General features: G+C 41.0%; 1 protein-coding gene across 1 annotated transcript in view; it reads right to left on the reverse strand.

Annotated features, from left to right (window-relative positions):
• The window catches only part of ube2g1a (ubiquitin-conjugating enzyme E2G 1a (UBC7 homolog, yeast)), an 89,710-nt gene extending 68,283 nt beyond the window's left edge, over positions 1-21,427 (reverse strand). Inside the window, exon 1 of the mRNA XM_041197681.1 lies at positions 21,225-21,427. Within this exon, the coding sequence (XP_041053615.1) occupies positions 21,225-21,411 (187 nt within the window). The 5' untranslated portion in view covers positions 21,412-21,427. The remainder of the gene's footprint in view (positions 1-21,224) is intronic.
• Positions 21,428-21,810: the final 383 nt, after the last annotated feature.

Here is a 21,810-nt window from a genome sequence, read left to right on the forward strand (position 1 = left end):
TTGCAGATTCCTTATGTCCTCATCACAACATGCCCTCCCACCTATTTTTTGTATCGTCAGCAAATTTGGACACATTACATTCTGCCCCCTCCTCCAAGTCATTAATATAGATAGTAAATAAATCGAGGCCCCAGGAGTGATCCTTGTGGTACTCCACTAGTTACGTCTTTCCAACCTGAAAAGGACCAATTAATCCCGACTGTCTTCTGTGTTAACCAATCCTCAATTCATGCTAATACATTATCCCAATACCGTGAGCAATATCCTTTTATGTGGCACCTTATCAAATGTCTTCTGGATAGCCAAATACACTACATCTACTGGTTCCCCTTGATCAACTCTGTTTGCTTTAGCCTCAAAGAGCTCTAGCAAATTTGTCAATCATGATTTCCCTTTCACAAAACAATGTTGACTGATTGCATTAGGCTTTTCTAAATGTCCTATTTCTTCCTTAATAATGGACTCTAGCATTTTCCCAACGACAGTTTTTGGCTGACTCTGAACCATACAAGATTCTGAGGGGGCTTGACAGGGTAGACGTTGAGAAGATGTTTCAACTAGTGGGGGAATCTCAAACTAGGAGACATAGTTACAGAATAAGGGGACACTCATTTAAAACAGATGCAAAAGAATTTCTTCTCTTAGTGGGTAGTGAATGTCTGGAATCCTCTACCCCAGAGAGTTGTGGAAGCTGGATCACAAAGTATTTAAAGAGGAGGTAGATAAATTTTTGAAATATCGGGAGTTGAGGGCTATGAGGAGCTGGCAGGAAAGGGGAGTTGAGGCCTGGGGGAGATCAGCCATGATCTTATTGAATGATGGGGCTGGCTTGAGGGGCTGAATGGCCTACTCCTGCTCCCTTTTTTTATGTTCTTATGACTGGCCTATAGTGTCCTGCTTTTTGTCTCCCTTCCTTCTTGAACAGGGGCGTCACATTAGTGGTTTTCCAATCCGCTGGAACCCTCCCGGAATCCAGTGAGTTCTGGAATATTTTGACCAATGTCTCCACTATCTCTGCAGTCACGTTCTTTAAAGCCCTTGGATGCAAGCTACCAGGTCCTGGCGACTTGTCTGCCTTTAGTCCCATTAGTTTCCCAAAAACTTTGTTTCTCGTGACAGAGACCGTTACAAGATCTTTCCTCCCATTAGCTCCTTGCTCATCTGATATCTTTGGGATGTTTAGTGTCCTCCACTAAAGACACATGCAAAAATATTGGTTTAAATTATCTGACATTTCCCTGTTTCCCCCATCATCAATTCTCCAGTCACATTCTCCAAGGATTCCACGCTCACTTTAGCCACTCTTTCTTTTTATTTATCCGTAGGAGTTCTGGCCAGCAGGGGTAGGATGCAAGCGGTGGGTGTCAGTACTATTGTTACAAAGGAATTAAGAAGTGCTTTTAATTCTAACTTTTCCTGGGTACCGATGGTTCCCAGTGCAGGGCAACTGCCCAACAGAAGTTTGAACTTCCTGGGCAATTACTGTGTAATTCTTATGTGGGGATAGGGGGAGGGGGGTCCCCAGCACATTTTTGGGGTTCCCCCCCCCTCCACTCCCCAGGTGCAACACCCCAGAGATTGGAAGTTTTGGGTCAATGACTCTAAAATTGCGGACAGTACAAAGCTATATCCCCAATTACATAAAATTTAGTGGCATGGAAAACTATTCTCCATGTGACAGTCAAAAACTCCATTCCTAAGATTTTACGAACTTTCTAAATTTAACTTGATGTGTACCTCCTCCCAGCAAGAAAGTAATCTCTGATTCACCACTAAGTAACACAACATGAAAATGTCTAGCTGTTGCAGCTGAGTGTAGCTATCAAATCTGCACATATTCAAGGACCAGTCAACACTTTATGTTCAAAATAGTTTTTACACCAAATCACAATGGAAGTTTCCATGTTTCCCAACTGTTATAAAACAGTTTGGACTTTGAAGAAATCTACTAAAAAGCTCAATGTATTAACAAAGCAGAATGCTGTTTTAGACTTAATACTGACACACAGCATTATTGCAATTAAAGAAGCAGGTCCCAGATCAATCACAAGGGAGTCACACAGACCAGGAAGAATCAATGTCTCAAATTAGCTAACAGCTCAGGGTAGTAGAAGGGGTTTAATTATCCTTAAATATTTGAACTGAAGGTGCCGGACCTAGTGAAAGGAAGGACAATAGATAACAGTTGGGAACAAAAACCAATGACCTATGCCATAAAGCACAAATATGACTGGACAGGTCACTGCAATACTTCCCAATTGTATGCAAGTATGTATGAAGTGAGCTGCTATTTTCATGCTTGCTTTAATTGAGTGGAAGCATGGAAATTTGATAGAAGAGGGAATTTGGTACGTGAGGGAGGTGGTGCTGCTCTGATCTTTTACAAAAAAAAAGAGCCACATGAGAGGAGGAGCCAGAGACCAGTGGTGGGAAACGAACGCCAAAACCCAGAAGCATTAATTAGATGAGTGGGTAGGGGAATGGTTGGTGATTTATAAGTTTTTTTTCCCTCTATAAACTGAGTCAGTAGCTTAAACTGGTACTGTGGGGGTAAGAACTGTATTAAGTTTATGGCTTAATAAGTTAAATCATTTCATATAACTACAGATAATGGTTAAGTGATATTTCTAAACCTAATTTGTTAAATAAAACACAGTAATCTCAACTGGCAGGTGATAAGTAGCAGTTCTAGCATGTGAGAGCTGGTGGACATATGATCCTACAACAACTACATCTGCAGTAAGTATGCATGGCTCGAGGAACTGCAGCTCAGAGTTGATAAGTTTGAGTCTGAGCTTCAGACACTGATGCATCAGGAAGGGGAAAAGTTACCCAAACACTTTGTTCCAAGAGGCAGTCACATCCCTTAGGCTAGGTATTTAAAATTTGGTCTGTGGTCAGGGACAGAAGGGTGAGGCAGGTATTGGGATCCAGAAGGTAGCACTAGAGATGCCTCAGGCTTTGCTACTGTCCAACAGGTTTGATGTTCTTGCAGCTTGTGTGGACGAGAGCAGGGACTACAGGGAGGATGAGCAAATTAACCATGGGGTGGGTTCACATGAGGGGAGATTTGGAAAGTTAAAGAGAAAAGACAGGGCAATAGTGTAGGGTAACAGAGCATGACAGGGAGGCACAGAGGTGTACAAACATAGTGCACCAGAAATAAGCTCATCAGACAAAAAAAAAGTAAAAAGACAGACTTAAAAGGGTCTTTTTCGGAGTGCTTGCAGCATTTGTAACAAGATGGATGAATTGACAGAGCAAATAGAAATAAATAAGTATAAGTATGATATGATTGGCATTAGAGACATGGTTGCAAGGTGACCAAGGCTGGAACCTGAACGTGTTAAGGATATTTGACATTCCAGAAGGATAGGAGGAAAGGGAGGCGGGGTAGCTAATAAGGTAGTTAATAAAGGATGAGATCAGTAGAATAATGATATATTATCTTGGTTCAGAAGCTCAAGATGTAGAATCAGTGTGTGTGGAGGAAGTAATAGCAAAACAAAAAATCACTGGTGGATGTAGTTTACATTCACCCTAGCAGAGCTACAGATTAGGACAAAGTATAAATCAAGAAATAATGGGGGTTGCAAGTAAGGCGCTGAAATAATCACAGGTGACTTTAATCTTCACATTGGACAAATCACATTGTGAACTCATTCTCCAGGCTATCTTTGCCAGAGTGTTTTTTCGACAATTTCTTAGAACAATACGTTCTGGAACCAACCAGGGAACAGGTTATTTTGGGCCTAGTAATGCTTTTCTGGGCAACAGGGGTCCTAACATGATAAATTTCACATTCAGTTCAAGTGTGAGAAATGAGGGTCCATAACTAGTGTCTTAAACTTAAAGGCAATTACAAGGGTGTAAAGACAGAGTTGGCTAGTGAACTGGGGAGATGGGTGAAAGTGGAAGATGGCAAAGGAGCAGTGGTAGGAATTTAAGATATTTCATTACTCTCATTCTATTGAGAAAAAAAAACCGAGAAGGATGCAACATCTATGGCTAAGGAAGATAAGGATGTATTACAGTAGAAGACACAAAGTATCCTGAGAATAGTGGAAAAAAATTGAAAGACAAAAAGGTTGGAAAAACTTAAAACAATCGTTATCACTAGAGAAAAAGTAATAGAAGACTAATCGTCCCTAGGCCTAATGGCCCAGGTCCTAAGGTCTTAAATGAAGCAGATGCAGAGATTGCAGATGCATTGGTTGTAGCCAAGATTCCCTGGATTCTGAAAAGATCCCAGTGGATTGGAAAACTGCAAAATTTAACACTACTCTTCAAGAAAAGGAAGGAGGCAGAAAGTAGGCTAACTGGTCTATAGTTTCCAAATGCTAGAATCTATTGTTAAAGAGGTAGTAACAGGGCATTTAGAAAATCGGTATGGATCAGGCAGAGTCAACATGGTTTTGTGAAAAGGAAATCTTCTTTGACAAATTTATTAGAGTTCTTTGAGAACGTAACAAGCAGCATGGATAAAGGGGAAATCAGTAGATGTATTATATTTGGATTTGCAAAATGCATTTGATAAGATGCCACAAAGGTTACTAGACAAGATAAGAGTTTATGGTATTGGGAGTGATATATTAGCATGGAGGGACGGCTAGCTAACTAACTATCAGGAAACAGACAAAAACAAAATGCTGTGAAAACGAGAAAAAGTGTCAACATTTAGGATCCAATGTGACTTCTTCGGAACAGGAAGCAGAGTTGGGATAAATGGATAATTTTCAGGATGGCAAACTGTAACTAGTGGGTTGCCACAAGGATCATTGCTAGAGCCTCAAGCATTTACAATCTATATTAATGAATTGGATGAAGAAGCTGACTGTATTGTTGCCAAATTTGCAATATGAAGATAGGTAAGAAGGCAAGTTGTGAGGTGAGAAAGCAAGTTGTGTGGTGGATACAAAGAGTATGCAAAGGGACATAGGGTAAGCGAGTGGGCAAAAATTTGGCAGATGAAGTATAAGGTGGGAAAATGTTAGGGTGTCCCATTTGGCAGGAAGAATAGAAAAGCAGGCTATTATTGAAATGGAGGAGAGAGACTACAGAATGCTGCAGGGCGAAGGATCTGGGTGCCCTTGTACATGAATCACAAAATGTCAGTGTGCAGGTAACTAGGAAGGCAAACAGAATGTTGGCCTTTATTGAGATGGAATATAAAAGTTGGGAAGTCTTGCTATAACTGTACAGGATATTGCTGAGACCACACCTAGAGTACAGGTGTACAGCTTTAGTCATCTCAAAGAGGGACATACTTGCACTGGAAGCAGATCAGAGAAAGGTCACTAGGCTGATTCCTGGGATGAAGGGGAAAGGTTGAGCAGTTGGGCCAATACTCACTGGAGTTGGCCTGACAAGGTAGATGCTGAGAGGACACTTCCTCTCACGGAGGAATCTAAAACTAGGAGATACAGTTTCAAAAATAAGGGGGGTCTCATTTAAGAGAGATGAGGAGGAATTTCTTCTCAGAGGGTCATTAGTGTTTGGAATTCTCTTCCCCAGTGAACAGTGGAGACTGAGTTACTGAATATATTCAAGGCCGAGTCAGATTTTTGATTGACAAAGGAGTCAAGGATTATGGGTGGCAGGCAGGAAAGTAATGCCAAGGCCACAATCAGATTAGTCATGATTTTACTGAATGGCAACACAGGCATAAGGGTTGAATGGTCTACCCTTGCTCCTATTTCTGACTTTATGTTAAGTATGAAATTGTCACCATCTAGGTTTACATGCCCAGGTGAGCGCATCATCAGCAAGATACTGAGGAGCTCTCAGCATGAGTCAGCACTCATGGAGGTTGGGGAAGAAAAAAAAATGATAAGTGAGGAAAACTTCACAAGTATAAATATCAATGTTAGTAAGGTGGCCACAAATACAATTTAAAAAGTTCCATCAAACATTCAATTATTAGTGCAGCAATATTTTTCCGATTTTTTTTTTTAATTCATTTCTGAATTGGCCCACACTGCAAACATTTAAAGGCACAACATTAGTGAGGAATACAACTCTGGTACTGACTTATTTTAAAAAGTTGTTTTCTGTACAGGTTCTCAACTTTCCCAAATTGCAGTGGGATAATTAGGTCAAGCAGAATCAAATAGCTCAGTTTCCTCCAACTCTACATCATAAGCTGAAATTGCAGTTTCAGCTTTCGGCAGCAGGACTTAACTTCAGACTTGCAGCACACAATCTGACAGAGGACATTAAGATCTCTTAAACTGCAACTATTCCTAAACCAGAAGTTTAGAGTTCCCACTAAAAACATTTGAGCAACAAAAAGAGCAGGCTGCTGCAGTACGTACACAGCACAATTAACTTAAGCTACTCATCCATCTCTAGACTGCAATACTGTGTATTAATTGTAACACCTTTCCTCCTATCATTTCCCCCTTTCTATCAAAACCTGGAAATTTACAAGTACCATTGGCTGGAAACTTCCTTCAAACATATGCTAAATCTGAAGTTCAGGCTATGCAGCCTAAAGAGGTTCCATTCCACCTCAGTAACTGATTACAAGGTTCAACACTCGTCTTTCACAACTGCAATATCACCCAACTTAATACCAGCAACTACATGGCATCACCAGTCTAGCTAGCAGGCAGCTTGTCACTAATGCCATTTCCCTCATGCCAAGGTTTTGAAGACTTGTGTATCTTCATGAGCAGCATATCAGGCTAAATGAACCAAGAATGAAAAACACCCTGGCACAGCATAAAAGAGAAGAATGTGCAATTTGTTAAGTAACTTGCAACAAGTGGCATTTTGTTGCACTCAGCATTAGATTCAAACTTGATCAACAGCAAGAAATTCTTAAAGCAATTAAACCTTGGTGTATCCCTTCACGTGGAACAAAGGATTTTGACAGATAAGGGGAAAAAAATTATATTTCGAACTTCATTTCACTGAGGATTGAATCTAAAATAAATGGAGGTGCACACAGGGCAAAGAAAAACAGCTACTCATACAGAAAGGGGCTTGAAGTAGAACTGAGAATTTTGTTGGCGAACATTTGAAGCGATGTGAACATGAAATAAATTGAGAATTAAGGCCACTCATTACCAGTGTGTGCCTTAGCTCACTGCTTGCTTTAAAATGAAGCTACGTTGATAAAACTTGCATTCACTTGCAGTGTTAATCTAAACACAAGAATGGTTAGCTGAAGAATTTAACATTATAAGTGGGTGCAATATCGATATTCAACAAGGTCACCAAGACATACAGGGGTCAAACTGCTTCTACTTTTTCTTCTGGACAGTCCCCTGTCCAAATTTTATTCTTCTGCTATCACTTAAAAAAAGTTCATCAAATAACTCTTGTTGTTTGTGGGCACTTGCTGTATGCAAATCAGCTATCATGTTTTCTACACTACAAGTAACTATACAACTAATTAAATATTTTCTGCGTAAAGTGCTTTGGTTGTGAAAAGTATCATATAAAAATACAATATAATGCTATACAGCTACATGATATATAAATACAAGTTCTTCTTGCAACTAAACTATTGGGTTCTCTATCAAAATAGTAAAAATGGTTGAAGATTTTTTTAAATAAATGGAAATGTTATAATAGATACTGTAGATATTGTAGAGTATAAGTCGACTTTTTAAGCTTCGAAAAATCCTTCCAGAAACAGGGGTCAACTTATATGCAGAGTATAAAATGTGAACCACTGATACTGGTGCAGGTCCATGCCATTTTGAAATGTGAAAAATTTTCTGATAGTCTGCTTTGTGTAGGCGTCTTAAACTCCCATGATTCTTCTTGGAAGTATAGCCTATACCACCTGTTTGATCCCATGTGCTGACGCAGGAATATAACCCTAAACGTGTATTTCCGAGTTGAAAAATTGAGGCCAACTCCTAATGCAGGCATCGACATGCTGTAATTAGCTGAAAAAATGGTGGGGGTTTAGGGGGAACCAAGTTATACATCAGGTATAAACATGTATTTTCGCATCCAAAACCAGGGATCACTTTACACACCTAGTCTATGTGCTGTGATCTACGGTATCTGAATTTTAGCAGCTTTGAAGTATATTCATCCCTGGAGTAGTAACTGGCATAGCAATTCAGATTCCAACAGCCTTCTAGGTCAAAGTCCGCCACCAGCACCCATATTAACATCTGAAATTCACTAAAGATTAAGATGCTATGTGCATTGCAAAAACTGTCATATTTAAAAGTGAGTCAGAAATTTTAAGAACCATGGATAAGATGCAAGAAAAGTGTCTAATGCTTTATTAGGAATTGAAATGTCTTTAGGAATCAATAATTGTGTTTTATGATTTTTTTATTTAACACTGATTATTCGTTACTTTTTATCTGTACAACTTTCAATTAGATATTTATTAGTAACTTGACAGGTAAGTGATTTTGAGCCAACCACCACTTTCTAACGCATGTTTTGGGAGCCAAGACCACACCTCCAGACGTGACAGAGAAACGTGCCAAGCAGGTTTCAGCTGTACAGACCAGTGATCAAGCTTTTGATTGGGCACCTGATATACAAGATTTAGTTATAAAAATTAAATAAACATGTATTTTATATCAAACAAAAGCATAAAAACCTGCACTCTTGAAAATCCTTTCACTGGATTAAAGTGAAAATAATCATTCCAAAACACAAAACTTAAATGCATCAATTAAGAGTTCCAACTTATACTAGAAAATCTACAAAAAAAAGAGATGAGTTCCATCTAGTTTTAGGCCCCAGATTTGGCACTAATTCGACTGCAGTATAGTCCATTACACATTTTGGTGCCTCCCAGGTGAGTCATAGCTTTCCAAGTACTAAGAATTCATCTAGATTTGTGCCTGCTAGTCACCTCCATCACTGACTGCCAATACAGTGAAGTGGCCCAAGCAACCTAACCTCGGGATCAGCCTTCAGAACAGGTTAATCTGCAAGATGGTGATTTAAGTTAATGCCACACTAACTGCATAAAGAACATGGATCATATTGCCTAGGATCATAAGATGGTTACAGCACAGAAGGGAGCCGTTTGACCTGGTGTCCATGTGAGCTTTTTGCAAGAGCGAGTCTCATTACCCTGTCCTTCTTCTATAGCCCTGTGAATTTTCTTTTCAGGTGCTTATCCAATTCCCCATTGAAAGCCACAACTGAATCTACCTCCACCACATTCTAAGGCAGTGCATTCCAGGCACTAACCACTCGCTGCATAAAACAAAATTCAATGTCTTTGCTATTCCCCTTTAATCAGTGTCCACTGGTTCTCAGCCCTTCTGGAGAATGGCAACAGCTTCACTCTACTCTGTCCTGACCCCTCATGGTTTTGAGTGTCCATTCACATTATTCCAAAGTAGAGCAACTTCTACATTCTCATGAATCTTTTCTGTATCCTCTCTAATGCCTTCACATCCTTCCTAAAAAAAGTGTGGTGCCCAGAATTGGACACCATGCACCAGCTGATGTTTCAGCCCAAGATCCCATATATCTTATTCACTGCTTTCTCAACCTGTCCTACCACCTTCAATGATTTGTGCACACCTCCAGGTCTCTGTTCCTGTACCCTCTTTAGAATTGCCTACTCCTGCTCCTAGTTTCTATTCTTGGGGCGAAAGGGTATACATTCCTCCAGTTGCTAATCGGCTCCATCCTTCCTCTTACTGTCCCTTTGTGACTTATATGTGTACAGAAGACCTTTGGATTCCCATTTATGATAACTATCAGTCTCTTCTCACACTCTTTGCTGCTCATTTCCTTTTTCACTTCCCCTCTCCTTTCTATATTCAGCCTGGTTCTCACTTGCTCTTTTCCATAGCTAACCTAAACCTTGTTATACAATGATCACCAGCCCCCCAAACGCTCCCCTACTGACACATGATTCACCTCAAACCCCAACCCTAGGGCAGCAAGATGGGGAAAAAAACCTGTTTTATCTTTCTGCCAAGAGCACCAGAAACAACCTCAGCAAAGGAGGGATACTAGCAGAGAGATAATCTTCTTTAGGAAGAGTTTGCCCACAATGGGTCTTGCATCAGATCTGTCACCTTAGGGTTTCACAGATTGATCTCATGAATCTTTTCTGCACCCTCTCCAATGCTTTCACGTCCTTCCTAAAAAGTATGTAGCTTCCCACATCCAAGATGGCAACTGTCAGATTAATAGTTTTGTTGCTTCACCTGCTCCACAATACAAACAGGGTACAATGAACAGAAAGAAAGCCAGGTTAAATTGACTTCCAATGTAAGTGAGATGTGAAATGGCCCAACGTTAACAAAATTCTGTGCAAAAACAAAAGCATAATCATAAACACCATTACCTCTAATCTTCCTACACAATACCACTGCGAGAATACTATTGCTACAAAAACTTCAGTGCTTCAAGAAAACCCATCACCTTCTCAAACTGTGGATAGTGAATAAATGTCATTTGAACTGTACAGCAGAATACTGCCATGTCCTTGTGTAGATCTCTAGAGAAGAAAAATTCCTCAAAAGCTCAATTAAAGTATATCAAAGATATCTTGCCTATGCCACAATAACTCCTGAAATTTTCAGTGCAGTACTATGAAGTTCATGTTTGCGTTTTTGTTCACACATTTCCTGAAGTTCTACAGACAGTATAAAACCTTTTTTATATTAAAAAATTATATGTATTCTAAAGGACTGGAGAGGTTTTGTCTGAACACACGTATTCTTCCCGCCCATAATTAACTGCAGTCTGTAATGCAAGATCAATAAGAAATCATTCTTTTCCAACAATCCGTTGCTCACTAAATACTAATACACAGGAGAAACAAGTTGCTCTGCAGTAGTTTTTTCTATTGGAGAACACCAGGGCCATTATTATGCAAGCATAAGGACATGCTCAATTCTGAAAATCAATTTGACAGTAACCACTGTATATTTCTTCCATGTTGTTAACAATTAAAATTGTGTTTAATAGTTTCAAGTGTAAAGAACACAATTTGTAGTTTTACTGTGGCCCATTCCACTAGATTCTGTGCTGGCTGAGATTAACTGTCCAATTGTACAACTGTTCCCCATTACAAGCAGATTAATTTTATCTGGCCTGAGGCCATTCTGCTGTGGCACTGTGGCAATAATCTTCTGTACAGCCACTTTCCCCACAGCGCTCCTAGAACTGATGCCCAAGTATCCTTGCAAAAATTCAGAAGCTGAGTTTGTAAACATGGAACAGTAGTTTGAGCATTAAAATGCCCTACTAGAATTATGAGCAACAGGTTCATAAACAAAAGTTCCCAATGCCAGCCACATCAGTAGTTTTCATCAGAAAACATGCTGTACTGCACAGGGCAGAAACAAAACAGCTGGTCTTCCACACATTGGAGAAAGAACAGCTTTGGGAAAGGTCACCTTTTTCTTCCACTGATTGAAGAAAAATGGAGAGAAGGGAAAGTACAGCTTTCAAATTAAAGTTGCTAATAAAGTGAAACACCCAGTATCTGCCATTATTGGCAAGATCCACAAAATATTTTGGGGTATACCAAAAGTTTGGAAAATCAAATCTGATAAGATTATAATCTCAGTTCTATCAAGTTAGACTGAACAGTTTGAGGCTCTTTTCCATAAAGAAATGGTTGAAAGGCAATTGTGATAGAGGTCTTAAAATGATGAAGGTGCTTAATAGGGTAGTGTAGAGGAGATGCCTCCTTCCAGGAGAATCCAAAGTGAAGGGCCATGAATACAAGATGGTCACCAATAAATCCAGAAAAGGAATCCAGGAGAAGCTTTCCCCCCCCCCCACCTCAAGAGTGGCCAGAATGTGGAACCTGTTACATCATAGAAGAGCAAGGTAAATAACAGATGCACTCAAGGGAAGTAAGATGAGTTAAGCTTGAAGCAGGAGGGAATAATGGGTTATGTTGATAGGGCGAGATGAAGCAAGGTGGGAGGGTGCATGTGGCAATGCTGGCACAGACCTGCTGGAGTAAATGGCCCATTTTGGAAAGAGGTCTTGAAGATAACCCTGTGGCACTGCAACTGTTAAGGTCTGGTCTGTGGGGACATTTTAAACAGGGAAGTCTAGATAAGGAAACCCAACTTTAAAAACTAGAGGTTGCATTGTATAATTAGCATTATTGCCAGCACCTTCAGAAGTAGTAGATACACTGAATCTTAATTCAAATTGATTAAACAGGCAGAATGTTGTAAGAGTATAAATACATATTAAAGTACATTACATGAACTTGTTATATTGATAAATCATATGCTGGCAAGAACATCAAGTCATCTGAGTTTCTTGCCCTTGTTGCTGAGGCAGAGAATGCTTCAATCACAGATTCTGAAATCTTTTCATTGTGTATGGGGGAAATGACAAGCAGACGACATTTAACATCAAGCGTTGGAAATGGGAAAACAGCTATGGTAAGAAACAAAGTAGTGTTAGTGCACAGAACAAAGCAAGAGAGAAACTTGGAGGTACTTTTGAATTACTCACTGAAATCAGTGCAAATTCGCAAGGCTCATAAGGGAAGGTGGACAGACCACAAATTTAATAGAATGGATCTATACGGAATTTATTGAATATAGTCACCAAGCTCTGTGTAAAGCATTTAAATCAGTTCACCTCTCTTTGCATCTCAGTTGTAGCACTTCAACGGAAGCAGATATCGTGAACAAATTCAAAGAGAAATTCTGGCAAAAGTGATTGAAAGGGTATGAAAACAGTGCATCTTACTTCTGTAACTTAGTACCACTAGCTGGAAAATAATGTTCACACCATCCCTAAAAAGTGCCATGCTCACATAACCTAGACTGAAAATGATAGGCATCTGCCATTCTTCATGGGTACATAAGCGAAAGGCAATACATTAAGTTTGATGAATAAATGTAACTTTTAACTTCTCAGCAAGTAGAGTTCTAAGCCATATAATTATCTGAAATCATATGTATTTGCAAATCAAATTCCCTAACTTTTTGAAAGTTATGATTTCTAGGTAAGATTCTATGATGGTAGTTTCAGTTAACACAAATATGAGACCTAATGCTGTACAAATGCAGTATAACCATTTTAGCTGCTTGTGTAGCATTCTGCGCAACACTATACAGATTAGTGATAGAGGAGAAATAAGATGGTTAACAAGAAACTGCCCAATAGACCAAAAATTACCAATTCAAAGGGCTGCACCATCACAAAAAGATAGACCTTCCATTTTTAATACAGCAGATTAAACTTTCAAAGGACAGAGAAGCTCATTTCCAGGAACTTAAAAAGGCCACTTTATGGTCACACTTGACCAGGCCTCAACTGCAGCCAGCTTTTACTTCTTTGAAGAACTCTGGCCAATTACTGGGAAGTGCACCACTCACCCAAGTTTATCAGCAAGGAGGCACTAAATCTTGCTAGGGCTCCTTCGCAGCTTAGATCATTCAGTGACACTTCTTTTGCAACACTGTTTATTGGTACTCCAAGACAGAGTGTCTCAAGATTAGCAACTCAAATACAGCAGCCAATAGTCAAGCAGTGAAGTTCCTGTCTGCCTAATCTGAGGTAATCCAAGTTGTGTCAGAAAAATGGAGCAATAACAAGCCAGAGAACCTTCGGCAATCTCTTCAGAAAGCAATCTTCAAACACTTTCTCCCTTTGAGGAATAGGGTGGAAGTGGAAGGGCTAGCAGGCTGATTATCAACCTGTTTGAATCTCATCATGAACACTCCTTCAGTGGCCATCAAGTCTTGAAGTGGAGCTTGAACGTGGAACCTTGTGGCTCAGAGACAGGGGTGCTACTGACTGAGCCTCAAGACCTCTTGACAGTCATGTGGGCACACAGGAATAGAGTGCAAACAACCCTAGGTTACCCACAGACTGCAACTAAATGACATTGTCATTTCACCTGTTGAGACATTCTTCATTCCCTAGCTTGTGGTTCATGAGGTGAAAGATGACTTGGGTAAAGGTGGAAATGATGAGGACATTTCACCTGTGGTGTGATTGGTATTGTGAAAGAATGAAATTAATGCATCTGTGGGGGGATGGAGAATTGGCAGTTAACTTGCAAAAAGGATAAAGCTACAATTTAAAAAATTTCTCCAGTCAACGTTTTAGAAAGTGCTGTATTATGCAACCTTCAAAAGCAGGCAAAAGCTAAAAGCAGCTTGTAGTCACAGCAATTTAAAAAACAAACAATTGCAAATTCTGGACACTTTTCAAAGTGGTGGATTCCTGGTACCAAGTTACATAGTTTTGTAAAGGCACATTGCATTTTCCAATTCAAGACCAGCACATTTATTTTTGCCAGAGATGTAGATTGTGTAAAGCACAAAATGCTTCCCTACCATGATATATGTAACAGCATTAAAATTCTAGACTGTCTTTTTACTTTACAGCAAGCATCTGCAGATCTTACTGAATTAGTGCCAACTGCCCTCTAACAATCCACTCACATGACTCATCAACTGTGCATCATTACCTAGCCAACTTAGCCATCAAAAAGAAACTTTGGTCAAAGTTACCCCCACCCAAGCCTGGCACATCCAAGGGGAGATACTAGTTTCCCACCCTCTCCTAGTTCAACCAATTCCAAATATATCAAAAGTCAATTTTCAGACAGGCATTGTTCTGTTTAAAAAGGCTTTGTGCTTCTAAAGATGATCTAGAAATAAGTATTTACTGCCAAGACTTTTGTCCCCTCTCTCATTTGTGCTCCAACACCTCAGTCAAATGACAAAAGCAAAATACTGCGGAAGCTGGAAATCTGAAACAAAAAGCAAAAACAAAATTGGCTGGAAAAACTCAGCGGGTCTGACAGCATCTGTGGAGAGGAAGGCAGAGTTAACGTTTCGAGTCCGTATGACTCCTCAGCTTCAGTCAAATGACTATTTACACAACTATGGGCTGGACTGGCAGGCTATTCAGCCTGGAGCTGAATCTGAAAATCTGACTAGTCATAATTTGACACATTTCTGGCTGGATCACAAGTTAACTAGTGAGGTTCCTGGTGAAAACATCTACCATCACTCCAGGTACAAACTGTAGCATCCTTACACTGCCCTGGTAAAGATCAGTTAATTCATCATAGACCTTTTCAATTCTTCAAATTCACTTACGGGTTATGTAGTAGGCAGGAGAATAAAAAAACAGGAGTAGGCCATGCAGCATCTTAAGCCATTCCAACATTCAATTAGATCATAACTGATTCATATCTTAAATCCACCTTAGACCTATAACCCTTAATACCCTAGCCCAAAATTCTTATTCAGAAGTCATAATTCAACTTGAAATGTCAACAATGTTTCTCTCCACAGGTGCTATCAGATCTGAGTATTTCTAGCACTTGGTTTTTACTTCAGGTTTCCAGCATTCACAGTATTTTGCTTTTATATATTCTATCGAAAGAAACAATTGCAATTTTGAAACTTTGCAATTTACCAGGCCTCAGACTTTTGGATAGCTTTTCCAGATTCCCACTATCCTTCATGTGAAGAAGCATTTTCTGACATCAGCACTGAATGGTCTAGCTCTAATTCTAAGGTTTTTTTAAAATGTATTTGTTCGTGGGGTATGGGTACCGCTGGCCAGAAAGCATTTAGTGCCATTCCCCAATTGCCCTCAAAGATGGTTGTGAGCCACCTTCTTGAACCGCTGTAGTCCCTGTGGTGTAGGTACATCCACAGTGCTGTTAGGAAGGGAATTCCAGAATTTTGTCCCAGCATTGAAGGAAAGGTGATTTAGTTCCAAGTCAGGATGGTGTGGGGCTTGGAGGGGATCGTGTTCCCATGCATCTGCTGCCTTATAGCTGGTAGATGTCATGGGTCTAGAAGGAGTCTTTGTGATTTGCAGCAGCGTATCTTGTAGGTAGGACACTGCTGCCAATGTGTCTGTGGTAGATGGAGTGCCAATCAAGCGGGCTGCTTTGTCCTGGATGGTGTCAAGCTTCTTGAGTTTGCTCATCCAGGCAAGCGGGGAGCATTCCATCACACTCCTGACTTGTGCCTTGTAGAATTCCCAGCCTCTGACCTGCTCTTGTAGCCACAGTATTCATATGGCTAGTCCAGTTCAGTTTCTGGTTAATGGTAACCTCCAGGATGCTGACAATGGGGAATTCAGCAATGGTAATGCCATTGAATGTCATGGGGAGATGGGTTAGATTCTCTCTTGTTGGAGATGGTCATTGCCTGGCACTTGTGGCACAAGTGTTACTTTCCACATATCAGCCTAGGCCTGAATATTGTCCAGGTCTTGCTGCACATGGACAAACTGCTTCAGTATCTGAGTCACTGTGAATGGTACTGAACATTGTGCAATCATCAGTGAACGCACAAACATCACCACTTCTGACCTTATGATGGAAGGAAGCTCATTGATGAAGCAGCTGAAGATGATTGGGCCGAGGGCACTGCCCTGAAGTAGTCCTGCAGTGATGTCCTGGGACTAAGCTGATTGACCTCTAAGAGCCACAAACATCTTCCTTTGTGCTCGGTATGGCTCCAACCAGCAGAGAGATTTCCCCCCCCCCGATCCCTACTGACTCCAGTATTGCAAGCTCCTTGATACCATACTCGGTCAAACGCTGCCTTAATGTCAAGGGCAGTCACTCAACTCACCTCAAATTCAACTCTTTTGTCAATGTTTGGACCAAGGCTGTAGTGAGGCCAGGACCTAAGTGGCCCTGGCAGAAACTGAACTGAGTGTCAGTGAGCACATTATTTCTGTGTTAGTGCCACTCGACATCACTGTCGATGACCATTCCATCAAGAGTAATCAGATGGGGCGGTAATTGGCTAGGTTGGATTTGTCTTGCCTTGTGGACAGGACGTTCCTTGGCAATTTTCCACATTGCCGGGTAGATGCCAGTGTTGTAACTGTACTGGAACACTTGGCTAGGGGTGCAGCTACTTCTGGAGCATAAGTCTTCAATACCATTGCCAGAATGTTGTTAGGGTCCGGCCTCCTCTTGAAGTCCCCACCATCACAGATTACAGTTACGTTCAGGTTACTCTCCCCTTTTCCGACAGTCAAAAGATGTACTTTTTCTATCAAATCCTTAAATCCTCTTAAAACCTCTCAATAAGATTACCCCTTAACTTTTCTATATTCAAATAAATACAAGTCTAGTCTTAGCAATCTGCCTTCATAATTTAACTTTTTAACCTTGCACTTCACCCCTCCATGGTCAATACATCCTTCCTGAGGTACGGTGCTAGAACAGAGTACAGGTCTCCAGAAGGAGCTTAACCAGAGCTCCGTGCAGCTGTAACATCTACCCTTTAGTATTCCAGTCCGTGAGATAAAGGCCAACATTCTATTAGCTTTTTTAATTGTTTATTTGTACCTATGCACTAACCTTAAGCTATTTCTGTACTTGGACACCTGCATTTCTCTGATCCCCACAGTTCCTACCTTTGCACCATTTACAAAATACTCTAATCCATCTTTCTTAGGGTTCAAGGTAGCGATAGCCTCACTTGCCCCACACTAAACTCCATCTGTTGCAGTCTTGCACGCTCACAAACATCATGTCCCTTTGCAATTTTTCACTCCTATCCATACTATTTACTGTGCCATCTAACGCAGTGTCATCAGCAAACTTAGATAAATGGCTCCCTATTCTTTCACCTAAGTCATATATAATTAGTGAAAAGCTGTGGCTGCAGCGCAAATCCCTGCAGGACACTTCTGGTCACATCCTGCCAACTGTGTAGCCTCCAATCCATATCTCCTAGTTCCAAACTCAATAGGTTTGCCTCCAATTCCATCTACACTCACTTTTGTTAACAGGATTTTAGGTGGAACCATGTTGAATGCCATATAAACAAGTAACCCTTTCTTATCTACTATATCAGGCACAACCTCAAAGTTCAGCTGGGGGTTCATTAAATATATTTTACCCTTTACAAATCTGTATTGGCCCTCTCTGATCAGCTCATATATGTCCAAATGCTCACTGTCCCTAAACAAAGATTCTAGTAACTTCCTCACATCTGATGTTAAACTAGGAAATTATATGCCTATTAGTCTATATCTTAGTCTTAAATAATGGAATGACATTGGCAATCCAAGGAGACAATTCTTAATTGGTGCTTTTGGAAGATGATGGTTAACGCATCAACAATTTTCTAACCTGCTTCAATACTTTGGGTGGACTATCAGATCCTCAAGATTTGTCTATCTTTAATATTAGTCTCTATATCTCCATCTATTTTAAATTAAATCTAGTTAGTGCCTCCCCTTGATTTATTTTTCTTCGAAACTCAAGCATTTTTATTCATCCTCTAAGAAGACAGATACAAAAGTAGCTACTTTGTAAGCCTGCCATTTCTTCAATTATCTTTTTTAAAATTATTTTAAGAGGAGTGAAAAAGTGTACTTGATACACTCAAAATTTTCCCTTCCTTCCTCTTGCAGCTCTTACCCTGTTGTTTATATCTCTTCTAATCCATGAAATCTCTACTGTTCTTTGCCAGTACACAAGAGGTACAAGATATAAAGTTATAGGATCCTCAGGTTTATTGTTCGTGCTCAGATAAAGATCACCTAATGCCACAAATAGTAAACTCCTGAATTTGAGTGCCAGATTCCTCTGCAACCCTCATTTCTGAAAGGAATGGTGATTTTGTGCAATATGGCTGCCACAGAAAACTATGCTTCATCCACTTGGACAGGTATATGGTAAAAATCTTATATCAATATTGAAAAGGGAAGGTTGCTTTCTTGGTACTTAGACTAAACTTTGCTAAAAAAATTATTCACTAAAATTTTCCATTTGTCACATCTTGCTGTGTGTAAATTGGCTGCCACATTTCCTCATAGTAGTAACTACACTTCAAAAAAGTAATTCATTCGATGGGAAGCCCTCTGAGACATTCCAAGGGCAAAAAAAGTTACATACAGACTGAGCCAGTCCCCAAAGCATACACATACATCTCGCAAACATGTACAGCCACCAGAACAGGCAAACAGCTGAATTACTTGTCAAGAGCACAGAAGCAGGCCAGTCAGGCCGTTGTCTGTACTAGCGCTCTGTAAGAACTATTTAGCTAGCACCACTCTCCTGCCTTTGTGCCATATCACTACAATTTTTTTCTCTTCAGGTAAATTATCCAATGCCCTTTTGGAAGCCATGAGTAAATCTGCTTCCGCCACACAAGACAGTGCAGTCCAAATCCTAACAACTCAGTGCATAAAAGTTTTTCCTCACATTGGCAAAAGAACCAATTGCAATCACCTGAAATCCACTTTTTCTGCTTCTCCACCCTTCCACAAATGGATGTTTCTCCCTATCTATCCTGTCCAAAACCACATGATTTTGAATACCTCTATCAAATCACTTCTCAGCCTTCTCTTCTCTAAATGAAACAGCCCAGCTTCTCCAGTCTATCCACGCAATTGAAGTTCACCATTCCTGAAACTATTCTTCTGAATCTTTTCTGCACCCTCTCCGACGTCTTTCACATCTTTCGTAAAATGTGGTGCACAGGGCTTGGGCTCGTAACTTCCTTGCTTTTGTACCATATGTCCTTATTTATAAAGCCTGGGATCTCATGTTCTTTATTAACTGCGTTCTACACCTGCTCTGCCACCTTCAGTGAATTATGCACACATACACCCAGGTACCTCTGCTCCTGCACCTCCTTTAGAATTGTACATTGTCTCTGAGTTCTTCCTCCCAAAATGAATCATTTCACACTTATCTGCATTAAATTTCATCTGCCACTTGTCCACCCATTCCATCAACCTTTGAAGTCCTACACTATTCTCTTCATGGCTCACCATACTCCAAGTTTCATATCATTCACAAATTCTGAAACTGTGCCCTGGATACCAAGGTCTAGGTCATTAATATATATCAGGAAGAGCATGGATTCTAACACCAACCCCTGGGAATTCCCTATAAATTTTGTTCCAGTCCGAAAAGGAAAGGCAGTAAACAACATTATAGCTGGCATGTTCACACTAGGCACAGGCACTAACTTCCTTTTGACTCTTGTATTTCTGCTACTTTCACCCTTGCTTCCCTTAGGAACTTGGGGTACAACCCATCCATACCAGATAGGGTTCTACTTAAAAGTGGTTGGCAGTATTCTATCAATTTTATCCCATTCATTTTCTCTACTAACTCCTTCCTTACAATGACACTGGCAACATCCTCTTTATTTTGTGAAGACAGATGTAAAGTACTCATGCATTACCAAAGCCTCTAAGATAATATCCCCTCCGTTTGTAACCAGCCCCCATTCTTCCTTTGGCTCTCCATTACTATTTATAGCACAGATTTAGAATATCTTTTCTAGCCCACTCCAGGTGGCACAATCTTCAGCACAACTCTGAGGAAATGTCATATTGCTATCTATCACAGGAGACCAAAAGATCAAACCACCTAATCGAGCACAATTTAAAGATCAGTATCCTGACCAACATTGTGCCTAGGGCACTTCCCATATATTCAATAACTAGTGGAGCAGGACTCCTCCATGTTGAGAATAAAGCAATGTTCCAATGACAGAAACAAACTTCAGGCATTGTTTCCCTATGAACACAATGTACCTACTCAGGAGAACAGTAATATCGTTTGGCATGGGGAAGGAAATATTCAATTCAACTTACCATGCCCATTGAAAAAGAGACAACTTATTGGTCCAAGCTGTCCATTGAAATATCGAGTGAACCCTTCTCTACGTGAATACAATACTAACAAAAATAGTTCTGCTAGTATGAATTGATAACGAATGGGTTTATAAAAATCTGCTCCTGCATTATAAAACAATTGATGCATCACTGTGTCAATGTGAGATTCGTTTTGGGAACAGGAGGGCGCAGAACTGGAAAGAAATTGAGGGAGGGTGGTGGAGGAACTCAAAGCAACAATAGAGACACAGAGCTCAGGACAGCACTGCCAGTACCTGAAATGCTTGGCGCCATACGCATGCGCAAGCCGGTCCATATGTGCCAGGGGGGTTGTGGGAGAACGAATAACGGGGGGTGGGGGGGGAAGAGGAGCGACGACAAACGAAAAAAAAAGGAAGCGCAACCGTAACCGGACAAAGAAACGCGGCCTCTGGCTTCAAACAGGCGGTGAGCGCTAAACAACCCCGAAAATTCGGCGCTTAAAGCGGGCCGAGAATCGTTCCGAATAAACCGTCTCTGGAGCAGGGGGCGGGTGGAATTGCTCAGGCGTCGCTCGCCCGGTTGTGCAGCGACCGCCGCCATCGAGGGGGGAGGGGAGGAAGGATCCCGGTGGCGGATAACCGGGGGGGTGGGGGGCTCCCGTCCTGATCATATCCTTTTACCTGCCAGCTGCCTTCGGAGTAACAATGCCGACTGCGGCTCTGTCATGTTCAACGGGCCGTGAAGCACACAAAGACGGTTGTTGTTTATCTCTCTCTCCCCCCCTTCTCTCTGGCGATCGGCACCGACACGCACCAGCTCCCCGCTTGCTTTCTCCTCAACTTTCAGCGGCCGGCCTGCTACACGCATGCGCACTCCGCCCAGCCTGCCGTGCAACCGAACCTGATGACCGTCAAACCCACCTCACATCCTGATTGATAGGTTTAGGCCAGTGGGGCTGGATTCTCGGCGCCTGGTTGGCTAGACTGCGTGTCAATCAAGCGGACGACTCTCTCTCTCTCTCTCTCTCTCTCTCTCTCCCCACCCCCCCGGGGGCTTGTGCGTCAAGTGTGGTTGAAGCGGCTCCTCCTTCTTCCCCAAATTTGGTCGGAAATGCACAGCGCTCTGCAGATTGGTAGCGCAATTTGTTTCCTAAATTAATTGCCAAGTGCAGCAGCGAGGTTTTTTTTGCACCTCTGTTCAAGAAATACGATGTCGCCTACAATTAATATGCATTGAGAGGCTCCTGAATGTTAACACCTCGGTGAC

This window comes from Carcharodon carcharias, chromosome 10 (genome assembly GCF_017639515.1).
Source record: "Carcharodon carcharias isolate sCarCar2 chromosome 10, sCarCar2.pri, whole genome shotgun sequence".
Taxonomy (NCBI): Eukaryota; Metazoa; Chordata; class Chondrichthyes; order Lamniformes; family Lamnidae; genus Carcharodon; species Carcharodon carcharias.